At 39.7% G+C, this 25172-nt stretch overlaps 1 protein-coding gene across 2 annotated transcripts in view; it reads right to left on the reverse strand.

Annotated features, from left to right (window-relative positions):
- The window catches only part of Dnah5 (dynein, axonemal, heavy chain 5), a 300957-nt gene that overhangs the window by 6236 nt on the left and 269549 nt on the right, over positions 1–25172 (reverse strand). For both annotated transcript variants that reach the window (XM_013514981.1, XM_005386122.2), the window contains exons 70-78: positions 24632–24781; positions 18928–19173; positions 17430–17649; positions 14874–15079; positions 14039–14242; positions 11962–12177; positions 10215–10427; positions 4891–5043; positions 4085–4316 (exon numbers count right to left, since the gene is read on the reverse strand). In XM_013514981.1, the coding sequence (XP_013370435.1) occupies positions 4085–4316; positions 4891–5043; positions 10215–10427; positions 11962–12177; positions 14039–14242; positions 14874–15079; positions 17430–17649; positions 18928–19173; positions 24632–24781 (1840 nt within the window). The remainder of the gene's footprint in view (positions 1–4084; positions 4317–4890; positions 5044–10214; positions 10428–11961; positions 12178–14038; positions 14243–14873; positions 15080–17429; positions 17650–18927; positions 19174–24631; positions 24782–25172) is intronic.

The following is a 25172-nucleotide window of genomic DNA, read 5'->3' on the forward strand; positions in this document are numbered from 1 at the left end:
CTCTCCAAGCCTCGACTTGTGTTCCAGAATCTGCATGCTCATTGTAAACCACAAATAATTTCCTCTATCTACCTCACCCTCCTCTAATCAGAAATATATAACTGATATGCTATGTTCCTCCACAATCATAGTGTAAACTTAAATATAACAGGGTGGTGGTGTAGGAACCAGCTTTCTTCTGCTGCTGTAGCAGAGCTTTCCTCAATGAAAGTGGGGAACACTGCTAGGTGCCACATGCTCCACTTGGAACACAATTGCCACGAGAAGCTACACTAAAACAGGTCGGAAATGCTCCCAACTTTGCGAAGCCATCCCTCTGTCTTTAAGAAAGCTGTGCATTACATAGGAGGGTCTCTTAACTCCAATTCATAGCCCACTTGGGATTGTTGGAGGTGAGAAACTCAAAAACTTTGAAACCATTTTCATTCCTCTCCCTCCCATCTTGTTATGATCTAGTCAGTAATGGCAAATCTTTTAGAGTATTCAGTGATGCCAACATCCCACTGTAGCATGCATGCCATAGGTTCACCACCACTGATCTAGACATACAATCCCCCCAAGAAAGAATCTCGTGTTCAGAGGTGGGATTTTTGGAAGATGACTGGATAATGGGAGTACTACATTCATCAGTGTATTAATCCTTTGATAGGCTCATGTTATTAGTAACCCATGTTAGGAGGTGGGTCCTCACTGGAGGGAAGAGTCACTAGGGATATGACCTGGATGGGGGGACTCTTATCCGTGCTCCTCACTTTCTCTCTGCTTCCTTGTTGCCTTGGTCCATCGCTTTCCTCTGCCATTTCCTTTCACCAGGCCATTTCTGCTTTGGAACCCCACCAATCGCACCCAAAACTATGAGCCAGATTAAACCTCTCTTCGTTCAGTCGTGGGTGTCAGGATTTTGTCCCAGTGGGAAAGCTGACTAATACAGCCATCTCCTTGAAAGGACGCCCAAGTCTTGTCCAGGTCCTAGCTACTGATCATTTCTACCTCACTCCTGTCCTCTCCTCCATTTCTTTGCTGCTTCAGCTCTTCATCATCTGCCAAAATGTTCCTGTAGTCTTTCCCTGGGCTTCCTTCCCTCTCAGAACCTCTTCTTCACCACCCTTGCTTCTGTGGGAACTCATCTTCCCAAAGAAAGATGTGCTCGTGATGTTCATGTACAACTCTGCCATCACCTACACCACACCAAAGTCCTCACTCACCCCACCCTCGGGCGCACTCTTCGACTCCATCTCTCCCGCCCTTGCCCTTCATCACCCAGCTGCGCGCCCCTTTCTCTTCCTCGAACACTGCGCATGCGTGACTTCCCACTTCATGCCTCCGCACTCCTCCCTGTATTCCCGGATACCCGCCCAGCCCCTTCTGATCGCTGAGATTCACTTCAATGTTCTGTCCTCTCTACACTCCTAAATTATCTCACACTTTAGCATAAGGGAATGTGCTTCCTGAAAGACAGAACTATCTGAAGTCAGCATGCTCACTTGCAGTCGATTCCTACACTCATAGGAGAAAGTCTCCATGAACACAAATTAACAAATACTGAACCTGTGCTCTCAGGGGAAATGCAAGGGTATCTGCTGCAAGCCTGTGGTCACAACATTTTCATCAACTAATTAATGAATAACCTTGCATGGTGTGTGTTTCTATTTAAAGACACATTTTTAGTATATGTTGTTGATTTACCAATACTAAACTCAAATCCAGTAGCTCTGTTACTCACGCCTGAAAGTGGTTGACTCAGCATACATAGTTTTCCACAAGTTATACAAAAGACTTCCTGTGCTCAGAAACAATAGAAAGCACTTAAGCATTAAACTAGTATTTTCAGCAAAGCAAAATTCAGAAAACGTAGCATTAAACGACCCACCACAAGGGCGCTTGTTTACAGTGTGAGAGCGGAAATCAGAAAGTAGAGTGTCACCTTGTCCAGCCTGAGCTGGGAACAGGTGTGTCAAGCATCTCAACTTTTTTGATTCTCTATGCGTGTCTGTGAATGACTGTAAAGACTGCGCTGCAGATTATAGGGAAGTCTTAGCTTGTAGGTGAATTCACAAACACAGAATCTGCAAGTAACAAGACCTGACTGTCTCTGTGTGTTGCATGGCCACGCCACTCCCTCTCCTCTGACCCAGCCCACCTTCAACTCTGAGACTGAGATCCGGGACCCTGCCTGGTCTTTTCCATTGTTGCACCCCCAGCCCTAGAGTAGTATTTGGCAGATGGTCAGTGCCAGACAAACAGTCACTAAATGACCAAGTGAGCTAACGCTATTTCCCTCTGCCAAGAGAAATCTTTCTCTAACTTCAATCACACTGAATCTTGTCCACATCTCAAAAGCAATCTTCCTAACCTCCCGGACATATTTGGTTTTCCTTCTAGTTCCCTAAGTATCTTAAGTATATCTCCATTATACTATTAATCCAATTATATTTTCATTATTTATCTATTTATTGGTCTGTCTCACTGGAGTGTGAGTCCCTGTGGACAGGATCTGGTTCAGAATTATCTTTCTGTCTTAGGACCTAAAGGTCATAGCTGTACATACTAGACAATCAGCAAAAGTCTGCTTAAAAATAAATATTTATAGACTAGAAACTCTTCCCCTGACTCATGTCTTCAAATTTATTTTTTATCTAAGCAGTAGGGATACCACCACCACTTACAAAGGGATTATTTTATTTCTTTACTTTAAAGAAAAACCACTCATTCTGCTCTCGTTGAAGCAGTTCTACCTTCGGATCCACTATCACGCTGTCTCGAACTTATGGCTCATGATTCTACAATGACTGTGAAATCCGTGGAGCACTAAAATGCTGAGGGGAAGTTACCTGAGTGAAACGCAGTAATGAAAGCCTCCGAAACATCAGGCCAACCGTGGAAAATAGCCCAGATAGTGTCAGATGTGTCAAATAGAACTCCGACAATTTTGCCAAAACAAAATTAACGTGTGTGCTTCTTAGAAGTAGTATTACATTCATGAGCTGAAATATGAGCCCAGCATTTTACCATTCGAATTAAGCCAAATGTCTCTGAATTGGATCTAGATTTCACAGCCTGGCTCAAACCTTCAAACTGGCAGCGCCACCACCTGCACGTGAGCCCTGTGCAATCCGAGCAGGGAAACCTCTCCACCACCTACCTGCTCACGTCATCCTTCAAAGCCCATGCAGGCCTTGGTGGCCCTAGCCGTGAGCTCTTGGTCCCCCTGTCACCCGACCTCCCTCCCCTTCACACATAAGCTATGTTAAATACCTCGTTCCTACCTCACTAGAGATAATATATAAGTTGTGATAAAAAGTAAGGTATTTAAATTTTTAAGAAATTATTACAGTAAAAGACATATTGTCATTTATGCCCCTTGAAATATTCCCTCTCACTTTGAACGTATCTGTCCCATTGTTCATGGCAATTTCTGAAGCAGTTCAGGAAGTCCTCCTTTGCATGTGTTTAGTTGTGCTGTTGTGGTGGCTTTCACGTTCTGAATCACTGAAAGCATTGATCCTTCACTGCCAATTTGACTTTGGGGAAGAGCCAGAAGCCTCACAGTGCTGGATCCAGTGAATAAAGTGGATGAGCTACAACCATCATGTTTTCATGATCCTGTCTTTCTACTCAACGACATTCAACGGCACCATTCCCCATATTTTTTATGGCAACTTGTAAAGACACTCACAAAAGTGGATTTCCAGAATTACTTCAGAAATTGGTGAGAACGATACCCTGTGTGTGTTCAAAGTGAGAAATATTTTGAAGGGGACTCGAGACAATGTGTCTTTTAGTGTAATAATTTTTATTTAAATATCAACTGTATTTTTCAATCACACCTCATATCTCTGATTCCTTCATGAGTACCATGTATTACTGTTTCATCAGATAAGTAAGAAGTATCTGGAATTATCCTGATTACCACTCAAGAATACGTCCAGAGGCCAGCAGGCATTCACTAAACATAGGTGTAAATATAAAGTTGATAAAAATAATAAAGTCCCTATTACATGGTAATAAAAATAATGGATTCTGTGTTTACAAGGTCATCTAATCCAATAACACCAACTTTCACCAAATTTACAAGACAACTTACTGCTGTTTTCTGCATAAATCCTTATGACAGGCATCAACTCAAAGAGCACTTTGGGTTTCGATTCAGTGAGCCTCATGTTCCTCTTGTCCCAGCCGGCGCCTTCCAGATACAAGCCATACACATAGACACCCTCCGAGGGAGGGGCGGAGATATCATCCTTCATCCACTTGGTGACTTCGTTGAAAAGTACCGTATTGTCCAGAGCCCAGCCTTTGTTGGCCCGAGTTATTTCCTATTCAGGGCAGCAAAAGATTAAGAGAACAATTAGAAGGGGCTGGGGATTTAGCTCAGCGGCAAAAAGCGCCTGCCTGGCAAGTGCAAGGTCGTGAGTTCGGTTCCCGGTACCGGAGAAAAACCAAAAAAAAAAAAAAAAAAAAAAAAAAAAAAAAAAAAAAAAAAACAAAAACAAAAACAAAAACAAAGAGAACAATTAGAAGTTTGTCTTCAGAGAAATAACAGTGATGAAAGTTTAGCTCAAATTATACTAAATGAAACAATAGAATACCATTTTGAAGAATTTATAAAATTCTTTCACAATAACCATGTCCTTCCTAACTTAATTAGTCCTACCAAAAAAGAACAGAAATAAGGAAATTAAATCAAATACAAAAATAACAAGTAATCTGTAATTCAAGCTAGCATCCTGGGAAGAAATAGTTGCATTTATGTTCATGCCTATGTATCTGCTAGTACCAAGAAGAGACAGCCATTGTCTACCTTATTATATTTTTTAAAACTCTAATGAAAACAGAAAACTTAAAGAGGAGAATTACAATAGCACAGTCAGTGCAAATCAGAGCTATTACCTGTCGCATTGCAGTTAAAAATCCTTGAGAGTTAAAAAAGCCTGTCATCCAAAAGCAGTGGGGTCGGCCATTGAAAACCCAGGAGGTAAATTGGCAGTTTCTTTCTAGAAGTTCAGTAAACCAGAACCCCAGTGTGCTTGAAACCCACGATGCCTGAAATGCACACATTAAAGCAATTCATTAATATAGGTCTATTCTGCTGCATAAACTGACTATGCTCAGAGAAAGGAAAAAAAAGAGAGAAGACACCAATTTCACTTCTACAATGAAAGTGTCCCAGGTTATGAATTTTCGTGGAGCCCTGACCTGCAGGATTTTCAAACTGTTCTTTCTCCTTAATGATATGAAGATACACTAGAATTCAACAAATCATCATATGTGTTCACACAGCTGTCTAAGTTGGCTGATGCCAAGAGAATCACCTTCCTCTACCAATACATACCAATATATGCATCACCAATTCAGCTCCCAAGGAATCGAAGCAATTTAGGAATGAAATTTTTAACAGAATTCCATCACTGTTAAGTTACAATTTCAACAGGTACATTATTTTCAAAAATGTGTAACATTATTTATAATAAATAATGTAAATGTATAATGAATAAATGTAAAACATTATTTTCAAAACTGTGCTCATATCACTATCAAGACAAAACATCAACAATTGAACACATATTCTGTGCATGATAAATCATAGGAACCCTTCTCTACTTATTTTTAATGAGGTAAACAAGTTATTTTCATGAGGGTCTGACCCTTTAGAATGCAAGAATATTTCCTGTCATTAAGAAACAGGAAACAGTCTCTTTACTGTCCAGAAATTATTTGCACTCACCGCCTCTAACTTCCTCCCAGAATTCACTTGTGGAATTCTCGTTATGAGAACTGGCATGGATGTGTCATTAACATTATCAATAGCAGCCTGGTAGGCATCTCTGAATCATAAATGATAACATTTGACTGCAACTACAATATCTCATGTATGAATAAATGTAGCGATCAACTTGGGTAGGCTTACCACTTAGGTTTAAAATATCTTAAGAATTAATGTACCTACAATGCTTCAAGAACTACTGGGATTCTATGGATTGATAATAAGTTGAGAATAACAGAATACTGAATAAAAAGGTCATATCAGAAAACACATCTGGCTTGCCAATTAATTTATTGAAGGTAAGAAGGAAATAAGTGATCTGGTAGCGGCTGAGATTGTTTCCAAGCTATGTTACTAGAGGGATAGACAGTGCAATCATCAAATAAGATGGACAGGACAAGAATAGGCCTTGTTACTATAGGCTGCCTAAAAGCCAACTGCCTTGGAGTGCTCCAAAGCCCTGGGGGAAGTATTTGAGGCACAACACTAAACAAGTCTTTTCTAAGACAGTGTAAGTTGTAATCTTTCTATGTTTTGCCATTCTGTTTACCCAAATCACCTACAGAAGGCCAGGCCTCCAGAAATGCCAATGCCTCAATTCCATTGCTATCTGCTGCCCTGTCTGGGAATCCGCTCTCTGGCCAAGCCCTAGCCCTTCTCCTCTCCCAAGCCTGTCCATTCTCCTTCAGCATCTCCAGGGCCATGAGCAGGAAACTCCTCTAAGATCCTCCACCTCTTCCGTGGACATTCCCTCCATTCCTTCCCTTAAGTGAAGTCTGTTCACCCCGGCACAGACTGCCCCTGTCCCTGCCTTCTCAGAATGTAGGCTGCCACTTCCCTGACACTCCACACCCTCAGAGCCACGGAGGGCCACATGTCCTTGTCCTTTTTGACTGTCATCATCAAGTCATCATTTTTTATCCTTCTCTTCCTCTGTGTCTTATGCCATCTGAACATACGGTCCTTACCATGTTTTGCTCCTGTCATCTAATGACCACTCCCTCTTACTCACCCTGGTTTACTCTCCCATTCAATCTCCCAAGCAATCACGATGATGGCAGTGGTCATGAGAACAGCAGAGGTCGTGAAGATCGAGGTAGTGGTGGTGATAGTTGTGATAATTGTGGTGGTTGTGAGTGTGGTGGTAATGGAGGCAGAGATCGTGATAGTGATGGTGGTAATGATGGTAGAGGTGGTAATGATGGCAGAGGTGCTGAAAGTAACACCTAACAGTGATAATGGTGACGGTGGTGGTGATAGTGGTGATGGCGGTGGTGATGGTGATGACGGTGATGGCAGTTGTGGTGGGGGTAGAGCTGCAGAAATAGTGACAGTGGTTGTGGTGGCAGAAGTAGTGGTTGTGGTGATAGTGGTGTGGTACTTACATAGCACTGTTTATATACCAGGTACTATTCTAAGAATTTTTCATATATAAACTCACTTAATCTTCATAAAAATGCTAAGAATAATATAACGTTATTTTTCCATTTTACATATAAGGAAACCAAGGCAAAACGAGCCAGCTAGCTTTTCCCACATTGCACATGATTTTAATGCAGATACTACAGCTGAGTCCATGCTCACAATCATATATGCACTTTCTTACTTCCATTCCTCATTGTAGCAAATATCAACATCCCACTAACGTCTTTTATCTCATGGCCTTCTGATCCCTAATGAGCCTTCTGGTCATTCCATTTCATTCCTCTACTCCTATATTCACACTTTAAAACTCGTCATCATTAAGCACTGCCCTGTTGAGAGATGTATCTTTTCCCCACTCCTATTTCCTTCCTTAGAAGAGAGCTCCATTTACATAACACTCCAGGCCCCTCTGTCTCTTCCCTCTGCCCATGTCAAAGTGGGGAAGAAACTGGTAGGTGTTTCAGAAAGAGCTCATAAACATCTCATGTGCCTTCTACACTCCCCAACCTTCCACGTACATAGGTCGGGACCAAGGCTCTCGTTCTGATCCATGGGCTAGCACTGGAATGACATGGGCCACTTCTTGACCCAGGAAATTTAGACCCAATGCATCTTGCTGACTTTTCTGCCATCCTCTGTGATAAACTGAGAGGCAACATGCACCAAGTGGCACAGCTCCCAGGTGGGGAAGCCTCCACCAGAGCCTAAGAGTAACTAAGGGGAGCTAAGGACCTACCTGACTTGTGAGGGGTCTGTAGAAGTGAGAAGCTGCTATAACAACAGCTCCTAAAGTGTATGTCAGTGGCGTTGTTGTGGGAACCGGGCAGTTAGTGAAGTCACAAAGACAGCAGGATATGTTAGGAAGTATAGTTCTTCCTCTTTTCCTTTAGGACTGAAATGTCTGCATGGAATACACAGTTCTGCACCTTACATGCTCTAGGGAAGTTGTAAATCTGATAGTGAGTAAATTTATCTAATTCTAGGTCCTATTCTATGAAACTCCCTTGTTGGCAGATATAAACCATACTTCCCACTATCAGCTTTATCAGTAAAATGTTCTGCAAAATCCCTACTGCTGATCTGCCTCTTTTGGAATCAAGGTGGAGAGGCAGGCTAATTATCTGGTCCTCAAAAATAATCAATCCAATACACATCACACCTAGTCTTCCAAATTCTCCATTCAATTCCCCATAACTTCTATTTCTAATTTACTTGATCAAAGACAGCTCTTTGGCCTAAATGTGGTCTCCAACTCTGGTTCCAACACTTTCTCCTCATTCCATTTTCTTCTATCTCCTCTTTCTTCATCCTCCATCCTTATAATGTCTCCACTGCAAAGAGCCTCCACAATCTAGCTGTTACTCCCGTGTGGGTTGAACTGTCCTCGCCTAGAAAAGATATGTTGAAGCCCTAAGTCATAATATCTAAGAATGTAACCTTCCTTGGAAACATATTTTTTATTAATTCAACTAGTGTAGGCCTCTAATCCCACAGGACCAGGGTCTTTACAGAAAGGGGACTCTGGACAGAGACCGACAAGCACAGAGAGAAGACATCATGAACATACACAGAGAGAACACCATGTTAAGACACAGGCAGATAGTGGACCAATTCTGGCATAAACTAAGGAATTCCTGGAACCACCCAAAGATAGGTCAAAGCAGAGAAGAACATGCTGTCTTCCCTCTGAAGGAAGCATGGCCGTGCTAACACCTTGATCTCATACTCAGGGCCTCCAGCACTGTGAAAAAATAAATCTCTATTATTCAAGCCACCCAGTTCATGGAACTTTGCTTGGCATCCCTAGAACACTAACACTCCTTCCACTGCAGCTGCCTGGCCTCAGGCTGGCAAGAAACATTCTCAGCATTGCACCTCTCCCAGCCCTGTTCCCAGGCAGCTGAGCCCAGTACAAAGAAATACACACTATGTAGACTGATTCCACTTTACATTCATAACTTGAAGCTGCAAAGAGGTGAAAGCTATCACCTTATACCTTGCTTTACTCCACTTTCTTCCTTCCAGAATTTAGGTATGATAAGAGCATATGCATTACACAGTGGAGCTGAAAAGACAAAATCTTGAGTGTGGAGATCGGGAGAGTAAGTCCTGGTCGGTTCCTGCAGGGCCCATTCTGTGGACCTACGATCACCTCAGATGATGGCTGGGGCAAATGGAAAGGAAGCCATGTGTCTATCCAGATTTTTCCCAGGAAATACAGATAGGTGACAGAAGCATCTTCTACTCTGTTGCTATACATTTTCTCAACGATAATGAGCCTTAGTAGTTTCACTTACATCTCCTCACAAAATGGGTGTGCACTCAGTGTACACGCCCATAAACACAGCACAGAGAGAAGGATACCACTGAGGTTTCACCTATACTCAATTTACTTCTCACAAAGACACTCAGAAACTCATTTTACTTTTCCAAGTGGAAAATTATTCTTGAAAACCACATGTCTTCAGCAAAAATTACCAACAGGCAGTAAGAATACTGCTGAACTACCTTATTTTGAGATAGACACCATGCACTAGATGATAGATACATGACAAATAAATAATAGATGATAGAGATAGATAGATGATAAACAGATGAGAGAGAAATCTTTTTCTCTTTGGTACAACTTTTAACATTTACATATGTGTGGTGCATTTCCTTCTTTAACATCAATTCTTTGGCACTGAAGAGTTTGGAGTTTTAAATTCTGATTCTTGTACTTCACAGAAATGCGATCTGGGGGAGAAAACTTAACATTTTTTCACCTGCTTCTACAACGTAAGGGCGATAAAATGCAAAATTTCATTGAAATAACGCATGTAAATTGCCTCATAGAGCACCTGATATGTGGATATGCTAAATAATTTCCTTTCTTACCTTCAGCCTTTACAGGGCTCTGAAAGGATTAGTTAGAGAGCAAAAGGACCATTTTAAGTAAACTAATCTTTGGTGCTTTCCACTTGCCAACTATAATAATTCACAACAGCGAGTGATTAGCGCAGAAGAAGAGCAGATCTACACGCACTTTTCTCCAACGAGCAGGGATTCTGGCATCAAACATGCAATCCAGTGCATCTCGCAGATTTTCGCTCATGATGATGGTGCCATCGATCGCAAGTTTCAGCTCAGTCAGTGTGCTGCGGACAAGGCTCAGCACACTCTGCATTCTGTCTATCTCCTGCCTGAGGAAGATGTTCATCGGCTGGAATGGCCCCATCTTCTGCAGCCTCTCTTTCACCTGCCACATTCAACACATGCATTAAAAATTAAGACAGCTTCTATGAATTTAAGCAGCCGGTGCTCTAGGGCTTCTAAACAAGCCCCAATTTTTACAATCTCATAAATAATAAGCTCTTAGTCTTTTTGACGGTGGAGAAAGGGAGGAGAAATAAATAAATCTCAGGTGAGGTTTGAATTTTCATACTAGAACCAAAATAAAGAAAAACAGGCAGTCATTCCTTCAAAGACAAAGAGTGAAATGCAGTACCACAACTATGCAGTCTTTCAAACTGCAAATGCACTTACAGAGAAGTACTCATTGACTGCCATTCTGAGCTCTTTTAAGCACATGCATGGACACACACAAGCAAACGTGTGTACACACTCCTTTTCCTGCCTGCCTCAAAAAACTAGGCAGCGAACCACGTCCATCATACACACATTGAGAATTTTTATATGGCAAATATTGTGCTAGGCTGAGCTGCTTTACCCTACAGTGGCACTGACAAATTCAGCAGAAGGCGGACAACTCTTCTAAACCTACTTAACATGCCTGGTTAGATAATTACTTGTCTATTTTTAGATATTTTAATTGTTTCATAAATATTTCAACTTCTGATAGATGTAAATGACCTCTCTCCTGATCCTGTAATAGAGTGCTTATGACAGATGATAACAGTATTGATTTTCTGCAAGCAAAAGATCAGAAACTCTTCCAGGGAAATTATTCCCTTGACAGCAGGTCCTTGAGTTGAGTCTACAGTACTAGCAGTAAAAGTCACCTGCTTAACAAAAAATAGGATACTGAGGAAACAAAGGTAGAATTACTTTTAAAGTCAGTGAAAAGGAAAACATACCAAAGATCCAGTAGCTGTGAGCTAAAAGCATCATGCCTTTAATCCACAATGAGTAAGCTGAAGGCTACCTGGACACTATAGGCGATTTATATTTTTTTATGGATTTTTAAAAAATATTATCAGATTAAATATTTTCACAATGCTAAAATGTCTCAAAATTAACTTTCACAATTATAGACCTGCTTAGAAGTCATTAACACAGGCTAAAAATATCAAATTTGAAAACTAGCAAAATGAAGAACCTGCAAAGAGATGATATAAATAATGTAAGCTCCTGGAAATTAAGAAGGCCAAAACTTTAAAGTGTACAATAAACTATGTCATATGTAAATAATGTATATGTATTATATTGAATATATATACATATATTCAAGTGTTTTATTTCAAGAATGCATTACTTTTAACAAATGACAATAGGAAATACCAGCAGGAATGATTTTAGAACAGCGGCTTAAACCCATCAGCATAGGTTTTTAATTTAATAATGAATATTAGCACTCTCATCGCGGTTCTTCATTTTCTGTTTTGAAATGATTATATTATGTATTTTTAAAACTTTAGGAAATTTGCTTTTCAATTTTTTCGCATTTCTGAAAAAGTTCAGAAAAATAATTTTTCCCCCTCCTTCCCTTTCTCGACTTCCCCACAATCAGGCACATCCAGAGCTGACATGGTCTCAGGACTTTATCAGCTCACATCAAATGGGCTGTAGTCTGGGGGCAGCTTCTCCAGCATATCGTCAGCCAGCCGGGCCACCACAGCCTCGCGGGTCTCCTCTCCTCCTCCAGAGCTGTCCTTAGGCTGGATACCCAGGATGGTGTCCAGCACGTCCTTGGCCAGCTTGCTTTGGTAGGTGATGTCGGCATTGGGGTGCAGCCCGAACACCTCGGGGCTGTCATAGGTGGGCAAGCTCTAAACAACAGACAGCCAGGTAAGCACAGATTGCCAACCTATGTACCAGTTAAAGAACAACATAAGAAACTAAAAATTACTACTTTAGGAGGTGTGCTTTTATTAGGATAAGCATTTCTGTGTCTAGCGTCAGACTACCAACTTCTATAATTTCTCCAGAAAATAATCAAACTTTGTTCTGAAAGTTCACACCAAGAAACATAAAATAGAGTCATAGATCACTGAGGTCTGTACCTCAAACCAAACTTAATTAAAGATACTGTCATTATATATGTAATACATGAGATAGAAAAGGAACCAGAAGCATGAGCTGGTGTTTTGTTTTCTGATAATCTGGTTCAACCCAGTTTAAATAAATGTTGCACAATTCACAGTTATTATGTTTATAAGACACCAGAATATGAGAACTTTAGCAAGCATAGCTCAAATAAAACCACAGGTGGAAGTTGTACTTTTCCAGGGAGACTAAGAAAAAAGAGAAATAGTGACAGAGTAACAGGGACAGGGAGAAAAACAAAGAGATGGAGAGCCAGAGACAATCAGAAGCACAACAAACAGGAAACAAACTTCCTCTGTCATTGGAAAAAAGCAAATTTACTTCCCATTTGATATAGATTTCTACGCATAAGTCTTTTCCTTAACTTCATTATTGTCTTGTTCATGCTTTCCCTCACTTCTCTCCTTTATTTTATTTCTTGTTATATAATATCTTCTAATGAGCTACCTCAACTTCACTGTGAAATGGAGCATATATTAAAAAGTGTACAGGCATCCCTAAATTTATATCTTCTCAGGCACTTTTCCTATTCACTACTCATGATTTAAGAATACATGCAGTACAGTAGGATGAATATATTAGCTGATATGAATTAATGAAAGTGCACAAGTGGTAATATACGATAAATTCATTATACTTATATATCAAAAAACCCTTTATATGTACTGATAAATTTAGCCCTTTGGAGCTGTGGGGCCTTAGTTTGTTGAGTCTGAGATTAATCATTGATAGAGGCCAAAGAGACTGCTAAATCGTGATCTAATGAGTTCAAGGTATAGAGAAAATAATGTAGTTACCTTGAAATCAGATTTTCCCTCTATGTATTCTCATGTTTCCTGTCAAGATCTACCTTATTCCTTCTTAGAGCTACGCTCCTCAAGAACAATTTTGCTCACCAGTGTTCACTTGGCAATATTTGGATACAGTTGATTCTTAAAACTGAGTGGAAAGTGCTACCAGTATCTAGGGGGTAAGCCTGGGGATGTTGGTGCACACGCATGTGCACGTGCACGCACACGTACACACACAAAAGTACCAAATGACAAATAATCTGTCAACAGTGTCTAAATTAAGGAACCCTACCTTAAATGACACTACTATACAAAGCACTCTTCCTGGAAGTTGTATCTAAATGCTGCCCATTTGGCCAGGATTAAGGGGTAGATATTGGAGGATTAGTCCAGTGGTCTGGGAAATAGAACAGACTGATTCTAGAAGCTGCCTTTGTCCTGTGGCTATAGTAGCTAAATTCTTATGGATGGGAGCCCCAGATGACTTGTATAATAAAATTCCTAGTATACTCTACACATCCATTCTTTCCCCAAAGAAATTTCCTCACCAAGGCATTAAAAGAAAAGAGAGGTACGAAAGGAATCCATACAAAATACACATTTAAAACAAAGATAAACATTGTAATCAACAAGTGAATTTAAAAATATGAAGAATATATTTACAGCAGAAGTTTTTGTACAACTCTCCATTAAAATTTATCTTTAAACCAATATAGATAGGTTAAACAAATCTCAAAAAGGTCAAAAGGTTGCAAATATTTGTTCTACACAATAAATTCTGAAGCTGACAAACCTGGATATATTGAAGATAGCTATCCACCGTGGTGCATTTTGGAATGTGGTATCCATGGTAAAAGCTGAAATCAGGTCCAAACATGTTCTCACCAAACCAAACCTTGGCAAATGTGTTCAACAACCTCTTGTCATAGTCATCAGTAACTCTACCTCCATACTGAATCTCGCCAATCATGTAGCGGACAGTGGTCCAGGAGATGCCCTGGGAACATGCACAGAACTATTATGTGGATCTAGCCACTATCTTGCCCTTATTTTCCCTGCCATGTAACATCCACGTTCTGATTATCATGTGTCAGTCAGTCAGCTGTTCTTCATCAGTAATGCAAACAGAAAGTGCAGAAGGAAAATTAAACAGGCAAACACAAACAGATACTCAAAGCTCACGTTCATGATCTGATGTAGGTTGTCTTCGTGGATCTAGGTGTTTTCATACTTTAATATTAATAATAGAACTTTGTTTTCTGAGAATATCAAAGCAGGTATTTTAAAAATCATACATTTCAAAAATGATCTGGATTCTCACATTTATATTTTTAGGAATTTAAGAAACAGTACTCGCCACACTAATCCAAACCCTCCATCCTTGAAACAGGTCTTATCGGGTTGTCCTACATAGGATGTCATCTTGCCTTTGAGAAATAAAATGATAAATCAAAACTTCTCCATTTTTGCCCTGAGATCAAAAGGAAGTATGATCTAAGCTGCTATGACCGAAAGATGACCCTACATGTCTATCAGATGTTCACAATTCCCCCGGAAGCTGGGCACTCATGTGAGTCTGACCACTCATCCCAGGATGCCCAGTGACGTAAGGCAGCAAACACACGTACCTTTTTGATATCCATGTCATCTAAGTGGTTTTGGATGAACTGCACGGTGGCGTTGAAGTCCGCCTGATTAAATTCATAGGGAATATTCCACCCCAGGGGACCAAACTTGCGCCGCTCCTGGACCACAGAGTGAAGGAAAGCCACGGCGTACAGCATGGGCTTCCACTGCACCCCACCGCTCACCTCCAGCAGGTCCTGGCTCACGCCTGTGTGGTCAGTCGGGAGGAAGAGCCCATCATCTCTCAAATGCCTTTATTTCCTATTTCTTCTACAAGTAATTCATTTCACAAATCCCTGTTATAAAACTACACTTATTTTGAATTACTTTTATTACAGTCACAACTGGGATGGGGGAAAGGAGAAAAGAAGGGGAAATTAAATGTATATGTATATATACACACACACACACACACACACGATAACTAAGATAAGTGTGCTGCTAATTTCTATCAGTTCGTTGAAAGGAACAGTTAGTGTTTATATTGTTTGATCAATTTTGCATGCCTAGATCTGGTAATCTGAGCAACTATTTTAAAGCTAACAAAATGCAACATAATTACTATTGTTAATTTCCTACAATCTTGTTTTGAAATTTTGTATCATTTTTTATTGGTGTTTTTTTTCTCTTTTTAAACTAAAAAAAATAAAGATTTGGGTAGCCATGCTTACAGACTGAAAACCAGACTAACAGCCCACAGAATAAAACCTGTAAGACAACTGCACTAGGTCAAGGTACACTTTTACAGACACAGTCCACACTTGACTACAATACCTTTTTTGCGTCTCTCTCTTTTCCTACAATCTGCCCTTTATTTTGAACTTTATGTATATATATATAGATAGATAGATAGATAGACTTTTTCATATAAGAGATACTTTGTGATAGTTAAGCTTATGTACACTGCAAACTGTACTCAGAAAAACTAAAAAAAAAAAAAAATGGGTATCTAAAGACCATTTCTTTTTAAAGAAGCTTCAAAATGATTGGGAAGGGGCCTTACATGGATTAAGTTCCTGCCTATTTAGCAAGATAGTATAAAATAGGGAACAAAGGCAGTTAATAAAGATAATTATCATTACTTTAGCTAACACCACTAATATAATTATGTTAGTATTTGCAGCATAGAGTTGGAGCCCATATTTGTAATTGATTCAATATTAATTAAAATTATATAGAAGCCAGGTATAAGCCAAATATTGCTCCAAATAATAATTATATTTATATATAATGTAATTTTATACTATTTAATTTAACTTAATTTATTATTTAATTAATATCATTCCTGTACAAAAATAACAAACTCACTGAGAGAGAAGTTAGGAAAACCAGACCTTCAACAACAGTATGAAAAAAAAAATACTTAGGAATCAATCTAACAAAGGAATAAAAGATCTTTACATTGAAAACTAGAGTACTTTTAAAAAGGAGATTGAAGAGGATATCATAAAATGGAAAGGTATTCCTTGCTCTTGGGTAGGAACAGCCAACATAAGGAAAATGGCCATACTCCCAAAATTGCTATGCAGATATAATGCAGTCCCAACCAAAATACCAATAGCATACCTCAGAGAATTGGAAAAACAATCTAAAATGCATTTGGAACTAGAAGAGACCTAGAACAGAAAAAAAAAAAAAATCCTAGGCAACAAAGTCAAGGAATGGAGCAACAAAATCTCTGACTTGAAATTATCCTACAAAGCTACTATGATAAAATCAGCATGGTACTGGCAAGAAAACAGACCTGAGGATCAAGGAAATAGATTACAAGGTGCAGAAACAACTCCAAACACACTCAGCTTTATCGAAACAAAGGGGTCAAGCACATTCACAAGAAAAAAAGATAGCCTCTTTAATAAATGGTGCTTGAAAAACTGACTTTCCACATGCCAAAGACTAAAACTCGACCCATGTCTCACACCATGCACTAAACTAAAACCAAAATAGATTAAAGGTCTAAATATTAAAACAGAAACATTAAGTCTTCTGGGAGAGAGAATAGGTAGAGTTCTTGAAGACGTAGTTATAGGCAAAGACTTTAAGAACAAAACCCCAATTGCACAGGAAATACTACAAAGAACAACTGGGATCTCAGCTTATTAAAAGTGTTTTTGCACAGCAAAAAATCACCAGTAGAGTGAAGAGACCACCTACAATGTGGAAAAAAAAAAATTGGCCAGCTGTTCCTCAGACAAAGGACTAACATCTAGAACACATAATGAACTCAAAACATCGAGGCAGGCCATAATTTTAATTCAGACTTTCATCTCAGAAGAGGAGACAATACTACTCAAGATACCACGTCGACATAGAAAGGTTGGTGTCTAGCTGAAGAACAGCACAGACATCCACAAGTGACGCTGGGGAAATGAGAAACCAGAATGTGGGAAGTCAAGAGGTGGATTCGCTAGTACTGCCAGAGCACATTCCCCATGGAGGATAGTAGGAGGGGGCTGTCACCTTTTGTCAGGTTAAAACATTTGCTAATTCTGTCTTCATTTCTCTGGAAAAAACTGTGCAAAATTCTCCTACAGACTCGGAAGTATTCCTCCACTCACCGCCATACGTCCTTTTCAGTCCTGCGCGGAGGCCCTGAGGAGGCTCGTTGGCAAATTTTATGGACATCTGAAGGAGTGTGATGGGGAACTGCTTATGGACCTCGGTGGTCATCCACAGGCGGAAGGCATCATGCACAGTCTCAGCTTCTGTAACTGTGTCCATTAATTCATCCAGGAAGTCAAGTCCTAGGTGGCAGTTCTGTAAAAGTGCCCATCCTCCCTAAGCCAACAACAGCAAGCGGAAATTACGTTATTTTGTGTTCCACTCAGGGATCTCAGTACAACTTTCTTTAGAAACTAAGTAATTAAAATTTAACAGAGAAGCGTGATAACATTAAATTCATCTAGGATACAGTGTTGTTTAACTGAGATGCACCATGTTTTTGTTGCTACACCTATTTGTCCCATACTATACCATCTGGCCAGCTGTAGTGATGACCTATGGTTGAGCTCACAACAATAACTAAAATAATAATAACTAAAGTAAAACATAAAATGACCTGGGAAGATTATGCAAGAGGATTGCAAGTTTGAGCCCAGTCTGGGAAACTTAGTGATTTAGTGAGATCTTGTCTCACTAAAGAGAGGGCCAGGGATGTAGCTCAATGCAAAGCCCCTGGGTTCAAGCAGAACTTCCAACACTGGACAACTGAAAACATCCACTTAACTCTGTTCCCTCCCCAAGTTCCATTAAAACAATGAGGCCCTTTTTCCCAAAGTCATAAACCCCTAAGCATAAAGATAGAGTGAAAAAATATTAAAGATCAAGAAAGCTGAACCCTAAGCTGGCATTCAGGGAAAGCTGAGCTGTCACCTGGTTTATATCTTTTTTTTTTTTCTTTTGGTACCGGGAATCAAACTCAGGACCTTGTGCTTGCCAGGCAGGTGCTTATGCCACTGAGCTATATCCCCAGCCCACCTGGTTTATATCATATAACTTTCCAAATATTCAAGAACAGGTGGCAAGAGGTAGGGACCTCTGTAAGCGCACAAGCAGGGCTAAAAGTAGAAGACAAACAAAGGTAGAACTAGCTCTTGGCAGGTTCCTGCTTCCCCTAATGAAAGATAGGAAGTTGATTTCTTCAAAGGCAAAAAAGACTGGCACTGGACCAGAAATCAATACATTAAGAGTACAGGTACCGCAAGTGGAAGAAAATTTACCCACTGAATTTTGAGACCTGTTAGAGTACTTCCTTCTCCCCCTGAATTCTCAGATTACTACTGGCAGAAATGAACTCTCTAGACCATGGGAGAAACTTCTCTGGGAACCTGACCACTCCAAAAACAAAAGCCTTAGAGAACAGTCAGCCATTTTTTTTTGCAACAAGTTACTCTGTGAGTATAAGAACAGACTTTGTGTAAAGCAACCAGAGTCAAATTTGTACTCATGCAGTAACAATTTTCCCAATACCTAGTCTATGGAATATTTTTAGTAAAATCATCCAGATGTTCACATCACAATTCTGCAGTGATTTTAGAACTGGATATTTGGTCTTACATTTGCCATGCTCTGCTGCAAGAGCTTTCGAGCATGGACATCCTGGCCCTGCCCCATGGACACATAACCGGTTTCTATTTTTAATCTCTTCCCCAAGGCAATGATGGAGTCCGTGGGGTCTGAGCCCATAGACAGGAGACAGATGAGTGGTGTCCGTGGGTCAGATTCCTCCCATGTCTTTTCCAAGTCCAGAACAACTCCTTCTGCATATTTTTCTCCCATAGAGTCCATGATGTACTTGCGGGCCTGCCAAAAACAGTAGAGAATTCAACAAAAACAGTTCATGCAACTCCCTCAAGTCCTCAAGCAGTATGGTTTCCAAAATTCACTTTTTCTCAATATCTCAAAGACATCCATAGTAATCCCGCCAGGAAACAGGGCAGATCATTACTTTTCCTGTTTGCTTGCTGCTTGTGTACAATCCTGTTCTACGGGTGGAGAGCCTGTGTTACTTGCCAAGCACAAAATCATAGTTAAAAGTTTGGATTCCAAGTTGGGTGACTCTCAGGAGCCTTTTTCGTATAGTGATTGCTCTTTGCTATCCTTAACAAATAAAAACTTTTTCTTTAGGAAGCTTTAATACAAATATATGTATTTAAATAATCAAGTAACCAGCACAATGGGTACTTACTGAGTAGATAATTATCAAATATCTACAATTGAATACTTTGTTAGACATTTACTGAATAAGATGGATGAAAGTTCACAGTTTTAATCCATAATCTTCTCCTCATCATGGTTACCATCCCTTTCCATTTTTGGTCCATCTCTTTCTACTGTCAACTTTGTTTTGAATGAAAGCCATGCTCACAAGATCACAGACTTTGTCAACTTTATTATTTACCACAAAAAATTCCAGTAACAATATAATCCTTTTTCAAATAAGATAAAAAGACAATTTTATTTTTCAAAACATAGAATTCTGAGTATGACCCTTAGTTTCCATTTTCTCCCTCAAGAATAACTGGATTCACCAAAGATAATTTTCCTCCAATTGTAATGTTTTTTTCCAATCAAGTGAACAGAACTTAAGATTCTCTTCTCAGCGGTATTCCTCAGACTAATCATTTCACAAAGCAAACAGAGTCTAGCTACTGGTGCAAAACCAATTGCAACCTCTCCCAAGTCAGGTATGTAGTCAGCTCCCCATCCTCATATCTAGAAAAATATAAAAAAGCTTCAAGGGGAGCTTCCCTTCAATCAAAGAGCTTTCAGACAGACCAGCACCCAAAGGGAAGTAAGGCTGGCTAAACTATTATCTTTAGCTTAAAGGTATCCAGCGTTTGTTTCAAATAGTAATATAGGCTCTTCCTTCTTCTTTAATATCTTCCTACTTACCATTTAAATGACTGTCAGAATTCAAATCTCCACACTTACATTTGCTGTAATGTCCCTCACTCATGTTTATTCCCTTTATAGGTTAGAATGGAGGGTAGTGACCATTACAAAATGAATCTCCTGGCCTCCCAATACCTCTGACACCTTGCTAAAAAAGGGAAATTAGTTGCAACTGAATTTAAACTGCTCAATGTGCAGAGAGGTTCTACTTCCTGATTCCTCCTGATCTATGGACACTCCCAAAACACTTTATTATTCACAGGAGACAGAAAATGTTTCTTTTAATTGTTTTTTTTTTTGTTGAGACAGGGTCTTGCTATGTAGTTCATGATGGTTTTGAAATCACTATATATCCCAGGCTGGCCTCAAACTCATGGCAACTCTCCTGCCTCAGCCTTCTAAGTGCTAGGATTACATGCATATGACACCATGCCCAGCTCCAATGGTTTCTTTTAAGAGTCTGCTGTGAAATGCCCATATTACCCATGAGAATATGAAAAATTAAAAAAGTAGCTCTTCTGTTCTCTAAATTTGTAGTGACTAATTCAGAAAAGGCTGGGACATTTTGCTGTGAAAACCATCCTTCCATTGCCTTCTCAAGTCCCATTCCCTCCCCATAATTTCCAGTCCATCAAAAGTAGACAGATTTTCTTGCCCTATCAACTATCTCTAGATGACTCTGGGGAAAGGTGGCCCAGCTGAATTCCCAGTGACCCAGGAAGGGCTGATCAGGGCCCTCATTTGCAGGGGTAAGGCAGTGGCAATGATAGAAGTACCAATTATTTTCATACCTCTCATACTTATTTCTAGATTGGCAAGATCTACTCTCAAGTCTCTAACCTGGGCCTAGGTGCTCACACATTTCTCTGCATCCTTCTGATAGGTTCTTTAAAAGTTTGCCTGACATGTTTTGACTTTCTCAGAGGTCTACTCTATTTACACATACAATTATTCCCTGAAGCACTGGGCTCTGCGATTAGGAAGGAAGTAGAAGGCTGGATACCCAGGCACTCCACAGTGGCAGCTGTTTCTCAGCCTCAATTAGCTGCCAGCCTTGCAGCACCTCCATACTGGACCTCATCAAGATTCAAATGCTTTCTCTTCCAGGACGGTGAGGAGCAAACATGCTCCATACCACCATACAACTCAGCATTGACTCAACATGAACATTACCATCCAAACCATGAGTTAACATGCTAGAATATATCAAGGGCCACATGGTCCATTATTTAGGCTTTCCTGGCCAGATAGTCTCTGTTGAAATGATTCATCCCTACCATTAAACCACAAAAGCAGGGACAATGCATAAACTGATAGGCATGGATACATTCCAATAAACTTCATAGTTTGGTTTGATCATTCCACAATGTATATGCATAATGAAGCATCATATTTTATCCCATAAACATTTATGAGTATCTGTCTATTAAAATAAAATAAAACCATAAAAACTTTATAGACACTGAGATTTGGATGCTCTGTAGTTTTCAGATATCACAAAGTGTTATTCATCTTTATGATTTTTGAGTTATTTAAAATAGGAAAACTGGACTGGGGATGTGGTTGCATGGTAGAGCTTTAGCCTTGCATGCACAAGGCCCTGGCTTCAATCCCCAACACCACAAAAATATGAAAACTACTGTTAGTTCACAAGTTGGACATAGACAGTGGATCCATTTTTGCTGGTGAGCCCTAGCTTACCAACTCTGAGAATAGATGATGGGGAAGACTATTTTGCTTATAATGGAAATTAAGACTGAATTTTGTGAGTAAAATTCCTATTCCTAAAAAAAGAAACATTTTCAGATGTTCTTGGGTCACAGTCAGATTCTAATTAGCTCCAAATCTAGGGTTGCAATGACTCCATGATGCAAATGCGTAATTCATAAGAATATTCCACAATTCCTGATTAGCCTCTGACACAGAAGACAGAGATCTGAAACCACAGTACACATGTGGAAGAAAGAGTAAATTCCTTTATCTTTTTTCCTTCAACTTTAATCCAATACCATGAATTTTCTCAATGGGCCAGGGGACCATAAATCCCTGCATTCCAGGGTCTTTGCATTGCAAGAAATTCCTGTGATATTATAGATATGAAACTTTGACCACAACCTCTTCCTCTATCCAAGGAAGAGTGACAGGCCTTTGGCACACAGCAGTAAACAAATAAACCTGCCTTTCGTAGCTCCTTCCTGGAATTAGTCATACCTTGAGCAAGTAATAGTAAATAAACTTATTTTACGGCCTGAAAGATGATATGAAAGTAAAGAAGTAGTTTTGCAGGAGTATATCAGAGAAGACTCGTTTCTGAAAGGAACACTTAAGCAGCTGCTTGGATGCTGAGAGGCATTTACCTCGGAAAAGAGGAGAGCTGGGCGGGTCACAGTGGTGATCATTCCTTGCAAAAGACACATGTGCAGAAATTTTGGAGCAGAAAAGAGCAAATCATTGACCGGGAAAGAAAAGATATGTGATACACTTCGTCTAAGAGCTGATTCAGCATGGGCCAACCAGGCCTCTGTACAAACACCAGTTCAATAACAAAATAATAGCACACTGGCACCAATGGAAATGCAGTGCCCCATTCTTAAAGTGCACCAAAATCTGAAGAACATTTTGTTCCAGCATATCTGGTCCTAATAAAGCAAACACAACCTTTGAGTAGAAGATAAACTGAACAAGCCACATGTACTTGTGGTCACATGTACTGACCTCCCTTTGTGGAATATTGTTGAGATACCAGGGTGCATATAGCATGAGACACCTTCCGACTGTGCATAATTCTTGCAACCAGGCCACTGAATGCTCTCTGATGTGAACAGTCGTGCTCAGCAAAAATGCACAGAAGCAGTCATGCATGGCCTGATGCTGCTTATGGGGGAATAGGGATTGACTGTATTTAAGCTAGAGCCCTTCTAGTATGCTTCCCAAGAAGCTGTCTGGGAAGAACTCACAAGAGGGCTCTAAAGTGAGAATAAAAACATCAGAGAACATAGTATATTTCCAGAGGGACCTGTAGACCTTGTTTTGTACTTGAGTATTATCATAAGGAACATGGGAAGCCACTGAAGGACTCGAAAATTCTGAGAAATCACAGTTTCTTTTCATTTCTTCTAGGATGTACAGAATGTGCCAGAGTAGACACAAAAGAACAATAGGTTTCCAGGCAGGAAGCCATGCTTGTGGTCAGCCTAGGGATAACAGAGCCAAGATGAAAAAGGCAATGTTACAAAGCTTTTTAGATTTATATTTCATCACTGAATCTCATAAAGTTAGAAAGAAGGAAAGGAGGAAGGAAGGAAGGAAGGAAGGAAGGAAGGAAGGAAGGAAGGAAGGAAGGAAGGAAGGAAATGAACATAAAAAAAGAAACAAACAATAAAACAAAGAAAGCATTGCTTTATATGAAACATCCCTTCTATACTTTCTGAAGAAATAAGGCAACTGTTTGACAATTCATTTGGGCAGAATAAAAGTAATGAAGGAGACAAAAGAAAAACTGAAAGGAAAGGTTACCTCAGTGCCCTGAGGAGCAAAACTCATTTTTCTCTTCTCAATAAATCATTCTATTTAGTTGTTTTCATGATTCCGTGGCACCCAGGTGGACTCGGAAGCGGTTACTTCATATGTTTTTAACACTCCCTCTGGAGAAAGAAAGGGAACCTGCCCTGCATTCTATTATAGATACTAGCCTATGGTACTCCATGGTTTTGCCTGAGAAGCCCTTAAGGAGTTAGCCTTTTAATTGTGAAAGCAAGATTCAAGTCTTGTTAGTGGGTAAACCTCTATGACTTTAGCTAACAGACTGATGCTCTTGCAAAGAATCTTTTGCAGGCAAAATTCACATATAAACTCCAAGAAGTTTTAGGACAACCTATTTACTTATATCTAGAGCAATGACATTTTGAAGGGGAAATAACTTGGGGCTGGGGCATGCTGCCCCTCCCTCTACATTGCTTCCCCCCTCCTTCCTCTACATTCTTCTTGCTTAAAAAAGCACTAATTTACTACTAGCAAAGCAGAGAGGCAGGATCATTTTGAGTTATTATAAAATGATACACGAGAACAATACATTACCTTTATGTTACACCTCACATGCCAAGCTTAGAATCATGGTTTTCTCATTTATTTTGTGTTGCCCCACTTGGACCAAAGGAGCTTAATAAATCACTTAGCCTAATGTATATCCCACTAATTTATCTGTTATTTACTTTTCCATTTTTCACATTTGTCTTGCTAGCAAATTACATAGCAACCTACAGGGAAATTCTCATTGGTGATGATACTTTAAATATTTCTTTAAATTTAAAGGGAAATTCTCCCTCAAAACAGTCTCCTATGTTTCCACTCAATGCATGCGTTTTACCTGCACAATGGTTCTGTCAGGACACCAGGATCTAATAAGAAGAAGACGTCGGAAGCAGTCAAGAGATTTATCATAAGCATTTGGAAGAGGTTCCTCCTCGGGGTTCTCTTTATCAAACCAAATTTTCCACATTTTCTCATTTCTTGATATCTGAAAATAGCATGGGATAAGAGATGTGTCACACCACATAAAAGTCTTTCAGTAATAATGCACAGATACTATTCAGCAAACCTTCTGACCACTTAAGACATGTGCAAACTGTATCTTTTCAGCACATTTTTATTTCATATTCTAATGCCAAAACGTCTCATAGTCTAAAATCAAACATGGCTTGTTCCACAGTCAATCTGTATTAACACCAGCCTCCTGTTCCAAAGCAGGGACTGTCCTGGGATGTTTGACTTCCTCTATGTCTTTATGGTAACAAATGTATAACAAATAAATAGATAAATGGAGACTCATTTTCCTTATTTCAACAAAGTCTGATTTGCCCCACAAAATTCTCTCGTGATTAAGAAGCAAACCTTATTCACTCCTGTTT

The sequence above is a fragment of the Chinchilla lanigera genome, unplaced genomic scaffold (genome assembly GCF_000276665.1).
Source record: "Chinchilla lanigera isolate Chin_1 unplaced genomic scaffold, ChiLan1.0 scaffold00025, whole genome shotgun sequence".
Lineage (NCBI taxonomy): Eukaryota > Metazoa > Chordata > Mammalia > Rodentia > Chinchillidae > Chinchilla > Chinchilla lanigera.